At 38.8% G+C, this 13794-nt stretch overlaps 1 protein-coding gene across 2 annotated transcripts in view; it reads left to right on the forward strand.

Moving 5' to 3' along the window:
* The window catches only part of RSPO2 (R-spondin 2), a 121860-nt gene that overhangs the window by 63894 nt on the left and 44172 nt on the right, over positions 1–13794 (forward strand). For both annotated transcript variants that reach the window (XM_060775772.2, XM_060775774.2), the window contains exon 3: positions 7215–7403. In XM_060775772.2, the coding sequence (XP_060631755.2) occupies positions 7215–7403 (189 nt within the window). The remainder of the gene's footprint in view (positions 1–7214; positions 7404–13794) is intronic.

Below are 13794 nucleotides of genomic sequence, written 5' to 3' on the forward strand. Positions count from 1 at the left end.
TGTAAAAAGTTGGGTGATGTATTAATTTTTAATTATGTGATATGTATAGGAATGCGTATTATATGTATTTAAATAAAATAATTTATTTGGTTCCATGGCATATTTTATAACTGTACAGAATGGTTTTTTGTAATCATCAAATTCCTTACAAAATCCATGTAAAGTCTGCTTTTAGGGAATTTAAAAATGTTTTGATAAAAACTTTCTAAAAAGCCACAACAGCTATCTCATTGAATGTCTCTCATATTAACCAATAGAACATCCATTTAGGGATTTCTTCCCAACCCAGCACAGAGAGATACTAGAAGCATCATTCAGTCCTCCTCTTTGCAGATTAAAACAATTATTGGAACTCTTGCTGGCTGCTGCTATGGAGGGAAAATAGCTTCTCTTCCCTATCCTGATTGGGCTTTCTGATACTGAGCAGAATTCTGGGAAATGTAGTTTGGGGCCTTTTGAGTTCTCTGGCATAAGACTCCTCGCTTTCCCAAACTACATTTCCTAGATTTCACTTCTCTTTCTGTCCCTGTGATAATTGGACTTCGAAAAATTTGGCTTGCTCAGGAAACAAGGATTGGCGATAAAGGTTCAGTTGAGACACTCTTTCCTCATGATAACATTTTCAGGAATGAATTTCACTTCTGAGGGGTGGATTTCTCTAGTTTCCTGTTGTCTCATCCCCATTTGTAACTATCAGATGCTTTTAACTCGAGGATTGCCTGTACTGAACAATCTATGAGACTTCATTCCCCACTCACCTGCCACTAGTTTTGTTTTTCATTTGTAATTAATGAGACCTAAGCATTAAATACCTGACATATGTTTATATTATCTGGTTTCCTTCTTATACCTCTGCACTTCTTGATTATAAAGGCTACTCTCCTTCGCCTTTTTTTCCTCCTATTTTTGTATTTTAAAAGATTATTTAATGCCTCAAACAGTTGTGTTTTTTGACTTTGGCTGTTTGGGTGGATCTGGTTTTGGGTCTGTGTTTTTGTTGGAGTCTCATGTCTTTGGATTCCTGCAGATTTTTTGGGCTTGGAAAAGTTAGAACTTACAATAAAAGACAAAATAAACAAGCCATCAAAGGGGAAAAAATTAAATCTCTGTTTATTCACCTGCATATGAGAATAATGTTAGTTCAGAGCAGCAAGCTGAAATATTTTAGATATTAAAAGACTGATGAAAACAAATTTAGTTTTCAATATTTGAGACATAAAGCATAGCAACAACATGTGGGATGGCATGTCCTGTAGTCAGCAATGTAGATGAGAGGATGCTGAGGTGGTGGGAAGGGCAATGGAAAAGTCGAGATAGGCAAGGACTGAGAGCTATATGTCATGCCAGCCAGAATAGAATTGTGTGTCTCTGTATACATGTGTGTGTGATTAAATTTATATGTAATGACAGCCAGTGAATTTTGAGTGATTATACAATGTCTCTGATGTTGAAAGGCATAAGTGATCTAAATCATGAAAATGGTGGTAGTAATCATAGAATTAAAGAGTTGGATGGGCCATTGAGTTCAACCCATTGTTTAGTGCATGTTTTCCAGCTAGAGTATCCCCAGCAGGAAGTTTGCCAGCCTCTTTATGAAGATACCCAGTGAAAGAGACCCTATCACCTCTCCAGACAGTTGGTTCCTTTGCCAAACTTCTCTTACTGTCAAGAAGTGCCTTCTAATGTTCAGTAAAATCTATCCTGCAACCTAAAAGCATTACCCTCTGGGTAATCCTCAAGTGGGACTTGCAGTGTGGCACAAACTAGCAAGAGTGTTCCAAATCTGTGTTTCTACTGAACTATTATGTTGCATGTGTCATCCTCCTCTTTAATACAGTGTTCATCTTTATACTTTCTAACTAATGGGTTTGAGTCATCATTTATTTATTTACAGTATTTATATACTGGTTTTCTCACCCCTGGGGGAACTCAAAGCGGCTTACACAGAAATAGTGGCAAAATTCAATGCCTTACAAACATACAGAAATCACAATCAACACTACATAACAAAATATAAAATCAATGGAACAATTCATCATAAGATACAATAAAAAGACATTTAAAACATTAAATATAAGAATTAAAACACCTAATAAAACATTAAGATCACATGATCCAAATATGTAGACCAGGCCATTCCAAATGTCAATTGCACATATTCCATATTTCCTTCTTCTTCTTCACAAGTCAAAAGCTTGGTTCCATAAACAAGTCTTTGTTCTCTTTCTAAAGGCCAGGAGGGAGGGCACAGATCTAATCTCACTGGGGAGAGAGTTCCAGAGCCAAGGAGCCACCACTGAAAAGGCCCTGTCTCTCATCCCCGCCAACCACATTTGTGAAGCAGGTGGGACTGAAAGCAGGGCCTCCCCAGAAGATCATTGAGTTCTCCATAATACTGTCAACACGTTTTCTTAAAAAGAAAAAAAACTTTTGCAAAATTTAGGATTTTCTTGAGCATAATGGTACATATATCTCTTATTAATCTGTGGTCCTGTTTTGATGAAGTTTCTGTTAGTAGTTTCTCAACTTCTGCTAGTGTGTGTATGTGTGTGTGTGTTGGGGTATGGGGACACACTAAGTTTATCAATTTTCCCACACGTGGGAAGCCTCTGGATGTCAACTGGATGCTTAGGAGCAACTTCTGGCCTAATTTAGGGGTTGTGGCCTGTGTAGATAAGTCCTGCGTTTAGCTGAAATAATTTGAGTTTTTTTAATATATGAGGAAAAAGTGGAAATAACAGATTTTATTTTTCTGCCTTTCCCTTCTCACATTACTTTATAGAATTTGATGGTGTCCTGATTTAACATTAGCTTGGGCTTGCAACTTCCTTTATGGGTTTGCAACTGCAGGGAACCTTGCCCTTCACTTTCAGGTCCCTGATGAAATCCTATAGGACACAACACAGCATAACATTTCCACATCTTTTCAAGTACATATTTCCTCTCAACCTGCCTACCAGATCACTTTTATCCACTTCACCCACCCCCATTCTGTAGTTGCTGGAGAACAGTAGGATTGGAGATGTGTCTGGCTCTTCCCATAGCCAAATGCAGAATGATTACATTCTTTGCTGAATTTTGCTAAGGATCTCTGCAAGTCTCCATAAATGATGTAATCATTCTGTCTCTTGCTATGGTGACATAGCCAGGTATTTTTCCAATCCCCCTCTCTCCATCAGCCATGAAATGGATGTGAGGTGGCTACAAGTGGCTGCAGTTGTGGTATGGCTTTGGTTGTTTCATAAGGTAAAAGGCAATACCAACATCAACAGCAACCAAAGACATAAACAAATAAGCCTAAGGTGAATTGAAAGCCTACATTTTTCAATTATGGAATGCCAGCCACTGCATGAAAAGAACTCCCACCAGTGGTTTTAATAAGAAGTTTACTCTTATACTTTGGTCTTCTTTGCATGAAGTTTGTTTCAACATATCATTTTTCATGAAAAACAGAGATTAGTAATGTGCTTACAACAAGCATAGGTGCCTTTTTTATGCTACAGGAGTAACAGATAGTTTTTCAGAAATCTAGTACTTCAGCCATGGATTCCCACTTTGACAATACTTTAAAGTACACCAGGAAGGTGTAAGTGAAGGGTGGAAGAAGCTGCGGGCATCCAGGATGCCCAGGGTATGGAAAAAAAAAGAGATAGAGCGGCACTCTGCCCAGAAAACATGCCTCTTTCACCCATCTGGCCTGCGTTTGTAACCTATTACATACCTCCATCTCTGCCTCTCAGATCTTGCTCCTGAGGACTGCAGAGAAGGAGGTACAGTACTGGAAAATTATCATATTGAAATCAAATCTGATGTTTTTTTTAAATTTTATTTGGTGTGCGTTGGAAGAGGGGTAGTCTTATACGGCGAGTATATCCCAAACTCTATATTTTAACTGGAAAATTTGGGGGTCGTCTTACATGACCAGTCATCTTATATGCCGGAAAATACAGTAAATTGCCTTTAGGTGGTGTTCTGTGATGGAATTTAGGTCTAGCTTTTTGGCCTTGTTTTAGATGTGTTACCACCAGTAAGTTTCCTTCTGTATTGTAACCTCTAGATAGCCCTTCCAGAAATCTTTATCTTATGATGAGATCTGTATCTTATGAAATAGGGATTCTTTTAGTTGTGTGCCAAGAAGGCAATTGGATTAATTGAAAGTAAGATTTATTAAAAGAAATGTTAGTATAAATAGATCACTGGAAATTAAAATCAGCATTAGATAAGATTAATGTGTAAAGACAGAAGCTGTGAAAACAAGGGCTTATAAATTAGACCAACTTCTGATGCTTACTCTGATACTTACTCATGCATATTTGTGGGTGTTCAGATGACAGTGAAGTAGGTGGGAAGAGAGTGTACAACAGCCGAACAGCATATTCTAGTTAGATCTTTGTAAGAAATAAGTAATAGTAATTATTTTATTTACCTTTCAAGAAATAGGATTTTTTTTAAAAAAAACCCAAAGTAGTAATTAATTATTCTGGGAAGAGCCTGGAATTATAACTAACTCAATCTTTTAAAAATTACTTTCCAAGCTCCCATTTAATTAAGCAACTAGTGATCCATAGTATGTTTTTAAAAACCCCATTGATCATTAGATGTGTTTACATTTTGTGCAAGCCACTCATAGAACTGCTGCACAGATCCATGCTGTTGTTGATGATGATGGTGGCATTGTCCTTCAAGTCATTTCTGACGTATTATGACTTTAAGGCAAACCAACAAAAGCTACATTTTTGGACTAGAACTCCTAGCATCCCACATTCAGTATGGCCATTAACAATGTAGGATTTTGAAAACAGAATCATAGAATCATAGAGTTGGAAGAGACCTTGTGGGCTATCCAGTCCAACCCCCTGCCAAGAGGCAGGGAAATCACAATCAAAGCACACCTGACAGATGGTCATCCAGCCCCTGTTTGAAGAAGGAGCCTCCACCACACTCCAGGGCAGAGAGTTCCACTGCTGAACAGCTCTCACAGTTCTTTCTCATGTTCAGGTGGGATCTCCTTTCCTGTAGTTTGAAGCCATTATTCTGCATCCTAGTCTCAGGGCAGCAGCAAACAAGCTTGCTCCCTCCTCCCTATGACTTTCCCTTACATATTTATACATGACCATCATGTCTTCTCTCAGCCTTTGCTTCTGCAGGCGAAACATGTTCAGCTCTTGAAACTGATCCTCATAGAGCATGTTCTCTAGACCCTTGATCATTTCAATTGCCCTCCTCTGGACACATTCCAGCCTGTCACAAACATCTCTCTTCAATTGTGGTGCCCTGAATTGGACACAGTATTCCAAGTGTGGTCTGACCAAGGCAGAATACAGGGGGAGCATGACTTCCCTGGATTTAGACACTAGACTCCTATTTATGCAGGCCAAAATCCCATTGGCTTTTTTAGCTGCTCATGTTTAACTTGTTCTTCATGAGGACTCCAAGATTTTTTCACACGTACTGCTGTCAAGCCAGGCATTCCACATTCTGTATCTTTGCATTTCATTTTTTCTGTCTAAGTGGAGTATCTTGCATTCATTTTCTTAGTTTTGGCCCATCTCTCTAACCTGTTAAGATAGTTTTGAATTCTGCTCCTGACTTCTGGAGTATTGGCTAAGCTATCTCTCCCAATTAGAGTTCTTAATTCTCAGAGCCTAAAGATGTGGGAGGAATGTCAGGGTCAAAGCAGTGCCTTGAAAATAAGGTATCAAGTACCTTATTTTGGAGATGTTGCTGGGTAGTCTCCAGGGAGTCCACCTCGCTCTCTGTCCTTCTCCATCAAATTCTCTCAAACCGCAGTTGGCATTATGTCTCAATTATCCATGCATTGAAATACTGAGTTACTTCAGGATTAACAGCTTTAGGAGTAATTGAATAAGGTATTTCAGATTTGCTCCTTTGTGGGAAATCTCAGAGTCCGGGATGATCTGGCCCAGCAATTTGGCCTGATGTTGTACTCAAAAGAGTAATCTTTCTTAACTGTGGCTCTGAAATTCTACAAATTTCCTTATGTCTGGAGAAATAGTTGTGTTAATGGCATTCATAGTTTCATTAATATGCCTTTTATTATAATATAAAATTAGTTGCATTTTAAATGGGCATTTAAAATATGCATATGCAAATATAATTCTCTTATTTCAATGTTCTATATTAAATAGAATATTATTAAATACTCCCCAGTAGAAGGGATGAGGGATACAGGTAAGTGAAAGTACTTCTCCATAATTTCATCCTCATTCTTATGCTTGAAAATAAAAAGCAAGCACTTTATGTAGGTAATAGACATATACACATACTCTTTCCAGTTAAAATAGCCCACTAGCTCTACTTAGTGGTGGTGTGTCCTTTTTATTTTGCTTTCTGGCTGTGTTCAGTACCATACATCTTTTAAAAATAATTTAGCTTGTCAAACTCGAACCATCCGAGACCTACTTGCTTTTCAGAAAGCTTGTAAAACTTTTCTTTTCCGGCAAGCTTTTGACGGGTGAACAACCCGGACTATGCCTGTTCTCGCCGCCTATTGTTTTGTTATTGTTATTTTTAAAGGTAATTGTATTGTTTTAATCTGCTTCTGTAAACTGCTCCGAGCCAAATTGGGAGTAGCGGTATACAAGTTAAATAAAACAAACAAACAAACAAACAAATAAATAAATAAACCGTTCCAGGTAGTGTTTGAAGAAATGGAAGTTTCATTTGCAAAAGCTAATTGAAAGTGCCCAAGTCATTCTTGCATCCAACCAAGTTTGCTTTAGTTGATTATTTGTAATGTGCAGCCTTTAATGGAGCCCCCAGTGGCATAGTGGGTTAGCCCGCTGAGCTGCTCAACTTCCTGATCAAAAGGTCACAGGTTCGAATCTGGGGAGTAGCATGAACTCCTGTTGTTAACCCCAGCTTCTGCCAACCTAGTAGTTCGAAAACATGCAAATGTAAGTAGAACAATAGGTACTGCTCTGGCAGGAAGGTAACTGCGCTCCATGCAGTCTTGCTGGCCACATTACCTTGGAGGTGTCTATGGACAACGCCGGCTCTTCGGCTTAGAAATGGAGATGAGCACCAACCCCCAGAGTTGGACACAATTGGACTTAATGTCAGGGGAAAACCTTTAACTTTACCTTTTTTAACAACCTTTAATGGGAAGACGGGGAATCTTAACTGTGCTTATTCTTGTGTTTTAACTCTCTTGGTGTTCTCTGTCTCTCTCTTTTTGAAAAACTCATTCACAGCCAACTATGGACCCAATCCAATCTGCAAGGGTTGTTTGTCTTGCTCAAAGGACAACGGATGCATCAGATGCCAGCATAAGTTGTTCTTCTTTCTACGAAGAGAAGGAATGAGACAATACGGGGAGTGCTTGAATTCCTGCCCATCAGGGTACTATGGTCTCCGAGCTCCAGACATGAACAGATGTTCAAGTGAGTTTTTCTTCTCCTTCATGTTTTAAAGTCTATAATTCAGTCACCAGTGATTTAATTTTGAAAATGATAGAGTAGGGAGGATGAAAACGAAACATTCATAGGCAGCTTCATCCCATTATAATAGTTTTTTCCTAAAGGAATATCGTTTGCTTCTACAAAACGATCTTTAAATTTACAGTCTTCCTTGCTTCTTTTTCTGCTGGCAGGTGGAGTAATTCTCTGAAACAGAAGTGTCCCATGGGCTTCATAAAACAACAAGATGTAATTCTTAGAGATGTATTATGTATTTACAGGCTCAGAATAATCGTTTGCAATTCCTCATGACAAAACTGGCACACCCAAGCAAAAACTTATCTCCTGTGTAAAGAACTTGTGATGTACACAAGTTTTTTATACAGATGGCTTTTTATTTCTCTCGGGGTGCATCTAGAATTAATGCAGTTTTACTTCACTTTAATTGCCATGGCTCAATGCTATGGAATCATAGTTTTATTTTTTATTTTGTTTTTATGTCACATATTTGTATCCTGCCCTTTTCACCCTAAAAGGAGACTCAGGGTGGCCTTACACCAGGCAGCAATTCAATACAAATTCATGTAAAAATAAAAATAAATAAATACAATTTAAACCATACAATCAAACATTAATTATTAAAACATCAATTAAAATCATGTAACCCAGATCGTAGTCCAAGACCTGTCCAATTGTCAATTTCATTAGTCCGTTATCCTTGTTGCACTATTTACTAGTTGAATACTTGGTACCACAGCCATGTCTTAAGCTTCTTCCTGAAATACAGGAGGGAGGGAGCTGACCTGATTTCATTGGGGAGGTAGTTCCATAGATGAGGGGCCACCACTGAGAAGGCCCTGACTCTCATTTCCACCACCTGCACTTGCAATGGTGGTGGGACCAAGAGCAGGGCCTCCCCAGATAATCTTAACTTCTGAGGTGGGTCATAGAGGGAGATATGTTCCAACAGGTAAGCTGGGCTGGAACCTTTTAGGGTTTTATAAGCTAAAGCCAGCACTTTGAATTGTGCTCGGTATCAGACTTGCAGCCAGTGGAGCTGGCATAACAGGAGGATGTGTGCTCTCTGTACACCACTCCAGTGAGCAATCTGGCTGTTACCCTTTTGGACCATTTCAAACTCCTGAACAGTCTTCAAAGGCAACCCCACATAGAGTGTGTTGCAGTAATCTACTCAGAATGTAACAAGAGCATGGACCACATTGGCCAAGCCTGACTTCCCAAAGTACAAGCACAAATGGCGAACAAGTTTTAATTGTGCAAAAGCTCCCCTGGCCACTGCCAAAACCTGAGGTTCCAGGTTCAGCGATGAATCCAGGACCATTCCCAAGCTGTGAACCTGAGCCTTCAGGGGGAGTGTAACCCCGTCCAGTACAGGCTGTAATCCTATATCCTGTTCAGCAATTAGGAGAACCTCTATCTTGTCTGGATTTAATTTCAATTTGTCCGCCCTCATCCAGACCATCACAGCTGCCAAGTACCGGTTCAGGACCTGAACAGCCTCCTTAGTAGCAGATAGAAAAGAGTAATAGAGTTGAACATTTTCTGTATACAGATGGCATTGATGGCATCTGTATGAAGTTGTTGTAGTTTGGTGAGGCACCAGCACTATTTGAAAAGAAGGCTAAATACTTTGTAAAACTACAATTCCCATAATTCCACAGCATTCAGCCATCATAGTTAAAGTTGTGTCAAACTACATTTATTGTATAGTTTTAACACAACAGTGGTTTTTATCTGAGTGTGTGCTTATTCTTGAAATGTTATTTTAACATTTAGGACAACATTCTAGTTCTTCATGATAAAACTGGTATGCCATTTACCCTTTCTGTTATAATTCTGATTTCAAAACCTGAGGTCTTCTGTATCAGGAGCTTGTGGTTTACACTGCCTTTTTACTGGTATTTCTTTTGATTGTGATGTGACTGTGCGCTCATTCAGAAAAGCAACACAATACTCTTTTGTTGTTTTCCAGGATTGCTTTCTAGGTCTGCACTATTGCCCATGCATATTCGTGCAACTTAATAAATTCAAGACTTGCAATGCAAATCTATGCACAGTTCCGTAAACGTGAATCCCACCATTCAGTGGAGTCTCTGACCAGAATTCACAGCAATAGAGCCCAGTTACACTTTTGTTAGCAGAACTGGGATTATTCCCCTTTTCCTGGTATCCCTCTCTCATTATGTGGCCTCATAACCTGCTCTTGGTAGCTAGGTAGCCTTTTAAAGCATCTTTTTAGGCAGCATAGAGATAAAGTCTCATCACATTAAATGACTACTAAGGAGTCGTTAAATGTAGATTCAAAATTTGTTGGACTTTTAATTTTTTTACCAAAATCTGTGGGTTATAGCTACATCTCCATTTCATACTTTCACACTCCAAGATGGTATGAAAATGAATGTTTCGTGAAAATAAATGGAAATTTTTCATGTTGCCAACTGTTCATTTTGAAATGCAGAGTATTTGAGCTCTTAAGCTGGTTAAGAATGTTTGGAGAGCATGTGTGGTTGTCTTTATAAATGGGCCAGTAATCCCAAGAACTCTCTTTCGCCTGCATAGTCCCAATCTTCCTACTGAACTGTCAACCAACAATCATTCTTTTGCTAAAATTATTGCTCAAAATCCATTTATTCGTTTATTTTTGTTTTCTGTTATTTATACAGCACTAAGTTCATGCTGACATCAGATAAAACCATGCAGAAAACATTCTTCCCGGGAACTGGAATGGTTTCTGCTCAAAATAGGGATTAGTGGAGTGGTAGCAGTGACACACACAGAGGCTGTGCTGCTCCCCGTAATTAATCCAGGAGCTAAAAAGATATAGCACCCTTCAATTAGATTTGGATGACTCCTTAAACTGTCAACTAGTTTTCTAGAGAAGTATTTAATCTCTTTTAGGAGTATTTAATCTTTTAGAGTATTTAATCTCTTTTAGGAAGCTGCCCCCAAAATGGAAAGGAGATAGAGAGGGCATCTTCACTGTAAAATTAATGCAGTTTGATTCCACTTTAGCTGCCATGACTCAATGCTTATGGAATCATGGGAGTCATAGTTTTAGCATCCTCTACCTACCAGTGATGGAGCCTCATCACACTACAGCTTCCATGATTCCATAGCATTGTGTCTTGGCAACTACATTAATTCTACAGTGTAGATCAGAGATTCCCAATTTGTGGTCCATGGACCACCAGTGGTCCCCAAGAACTAAAATGTGGTCCATATCCTCACCGTTACTACACCGATACAACAAGAGCGACTGGTCTTGCTAAACCCTCTTATAGTTCCGAGCCAATGGGGATGTCGGGAGGGGAGAGGCTGACTACACACAAAAGAAACAAGCCTCCTGACTGGTGATTCTCCTCCACCTCCCAGAGCTGAGCCATTCCATGTAGTCCCTGAAAGTGGGGACACCTTAGTGCCTTTGTTTTTAGGCCTGTTCCTAGGTTTATTTGGAGTGCCTATTCAAAAAATTGCATTGGATAGACCACATCAGCTCTAGATTATCAAATACGGTTTTCTGTGGATGAGCAGATGGTGACTACTGGATGGCATATGTTCTGTATCAGTAACTAGAGCTCACGTCATCTTTCCAATGCAATTTTCTGAATCAGCACGCCAAATAACCAAATCAAATCTAAGGTTGACCAAAAACAGATTCGTAACTCTTTGGTATTAGTGTTGGAGAGCAGTCCCTGATCACAGTGGTTCCTGGTCAAAGTGGTCCCTGGTCAAGGCGTCCCTGGTCAAAAATAGGTTGGGAACCACTGGTTTAGATACATAAGAGAGGAGTGTGAGTGTGGAGGGAGGCTGCTAAGATTTAAAATTACACTAACACATTGGACAAGGGCCTTAGATAAAGTCTCCTGTATGAGAACATGCAATAGTGTGTTTTCAGTAATTTGAAAAGAAGGGTGAAGAAGCTCTGAAAATGTTTCAGTTCACAGTGCCTATATGTGGATAGGTGTGCATGTGTGCAAATATGTGCATTGGTGCATGCATGTACAGTATTGTTTTTCATTATTTTGAAGGAAAGAAGCATGAAAGGCACATAAAGCATCTCAGCCAATTTGTTTTCCTTAAATTACTGTAATATTAAGTCATGTTAATATTCTCAGTATTGCATTACTTAATACAGGGAATAAAGCTTAAGTTGTCAATTTTAAATTTTCATTCTTGATTAGTACATTCTAATTCTCAGTATAGTATTTTTATGGTTTTTGAATTGTCTCCAACATTGGTGATGATAACTTCATGTCAGTGTGGTGGTGAATCTACTTCAGTTGTAATTTAAAGAATCCTTTTGAGGAACTGAATAGATAGAATTCAGCACCCTGGATAGCGTCTTTGAAGTTCAGACTAAGGATGCATCTGCACTGTGGAATTAATGACATATGAACCCCATTTCAGCAGCTATGGTGGAATACTGTGGGACCATGGTGTTGCAGTTTTACAAGCTCTTTAACCTTCTCTTCCAAGGAGTGCTAGTGTCTTACAAAACCACAATGCCCAGGATTTCATAGCATTGAGCCATGGCAGTTAAAGTGGTGTCAAACTGCTTTGAACGCGATTTTCTTGCTTCTTGGCAGGGGGTTGGACTGGATGCCCCACAAGGTCTCTTCAACTCTATGATTCTATGAAACTGCATTAATTCTACAGTGCAGACGCAACCCTGAAACACAATTGTCACTGCTTCCCAATAATACAGATTTTATCTAATATTCAGACTTTACTTGCTTTCCACATACAATGTAGAGTTTTGGTATTCATGAAGTCATTAAAATTTCTCCAAACAGCGCTTGTGAGTGTATATTCTGGACAAGTTCTCTGCTTGTAATTGTCATGTTGTTTGTTTCTACTAAATTTCCTGTATCCACATGAACCCTACTTCCCTTTGTATTCTCAAGTGTTGTTTTCCTTTCCTTAATACCTACCATGTGGCTTCCCTTAGCTGGGAAATGAAAATGATCCCACTGTATAGCTTCTATATTTCATTTGTGAACCAGTTTGGTATTTTGGCCTCAGCTTTAGATGCTTTAATTGTGATGTCACAAGTTGTTCATATTTTAAAATATTCCTCACCACCACCACTTTCTAACTCTTTTATTTTTTAGGGCTTTTAAAAACTTTTACTGCTTTTCTCAGGTCATTAGAAATATTCCCTTTTCAGAGAGATTGTTGAATGTTGGCACTAACCATCATGGAGTTTTAATTGTGTCATAAGGTGTCACAGGGACTTTTGAAAAATTGTTTCCATTTCAACATGGAACACTGCACTTAACTGAGATTTGCACCACACTCTCTCTGTAAATAAATCTACTTGAGTTGAGTGTGACTTAATTCCCTGGAATGTGTTTTGGGTGTTGGTTAAACTTATTTTTAGCCTGGCCTATCTCAATATTTGAGGAAGTGCTTCTTTTGTTATGATTCTATAACTCTAAATTCCGTGCATCTGCCTGAGGATTGAAGTCCGCTTGGAGCCTCTCATCTGTATCTCACTCTTGAGTTCAATCCAATGCAAGGGTTCTCAAACCTTTTCAGCCGTGGAGCGTTTCTCATGGAGCCCCAATAAATGTTTATATATTACATTATATATAATGTGTGTGTGTGTGTGTGTGTGTGTATCAAGCAAGGATCGGGCAAGGGGCAGATAGATGGAGAGTGTGTGTGTTAATTAATTCATGCAGTGCAAAATAAAAAAAAATACAATATTTGAAATGAAGAACAATTTTAACCAACATAAACTTAAGTGTATTTCAGTGGGAGACCCCTGAGGCCATTCAGTCCAAACCCCTTCTGCCATGCACAAAAAAACACAATCAAATACCCCCAACAGATGGCCATCCAGCCTTTGTAATAGTAGTAGTCATAATAGTAGTAGTAGTAGTAGTAGTAGTAACTTTATTTATATCCCAACCCTTCTCCAAACAGGACTTGTGTCAGCTTACAAAGAGTAAAAATGTAGTGCAAAACACAGAAATACAACATGATACATAAATACAAAATATCAAAACCTAACAGAAAATAAACAACAATACAAAAACTAAAGCAAAATGAAAACATAACATATAACGACAATATAAAAAACCTAACAGACTTACATAGCAATAGCACAATAAAAATAATATGATTTTTTTGCTTGATTTAAACATGTTTCCCATCAGAGGCAAAACCAGTTCAAGCCATTTGGCATTGGTGCAGCTATAAGCCACCATCACAGTAGTATTAGTAGTAATAGCAGAAATCCCAGAAGAGGTGGAGAACCCGCTGAGCCCCTGAGTACCTTTTGCGGAGTCCTAAGGGCTCCTTAGAGCACAGCTTGAGACCTGCTGGTGTAACAATACTATGGAAAAGGACT

This window comes from Anolis sagrei, chromosome 4, assembly GCF_037176765.1.
Source record: "Anolis sagrei isolate rAnoSag1 chromosome 4, rAnoSag1.mat, whole genome shotgun sequence".
Taxonomy (NCBI): Eukaryota; Metazoa; Chordata; class Lepidosauria; order Squamata; family Dactyloidae; genus Anolis; species Anolis sagrei.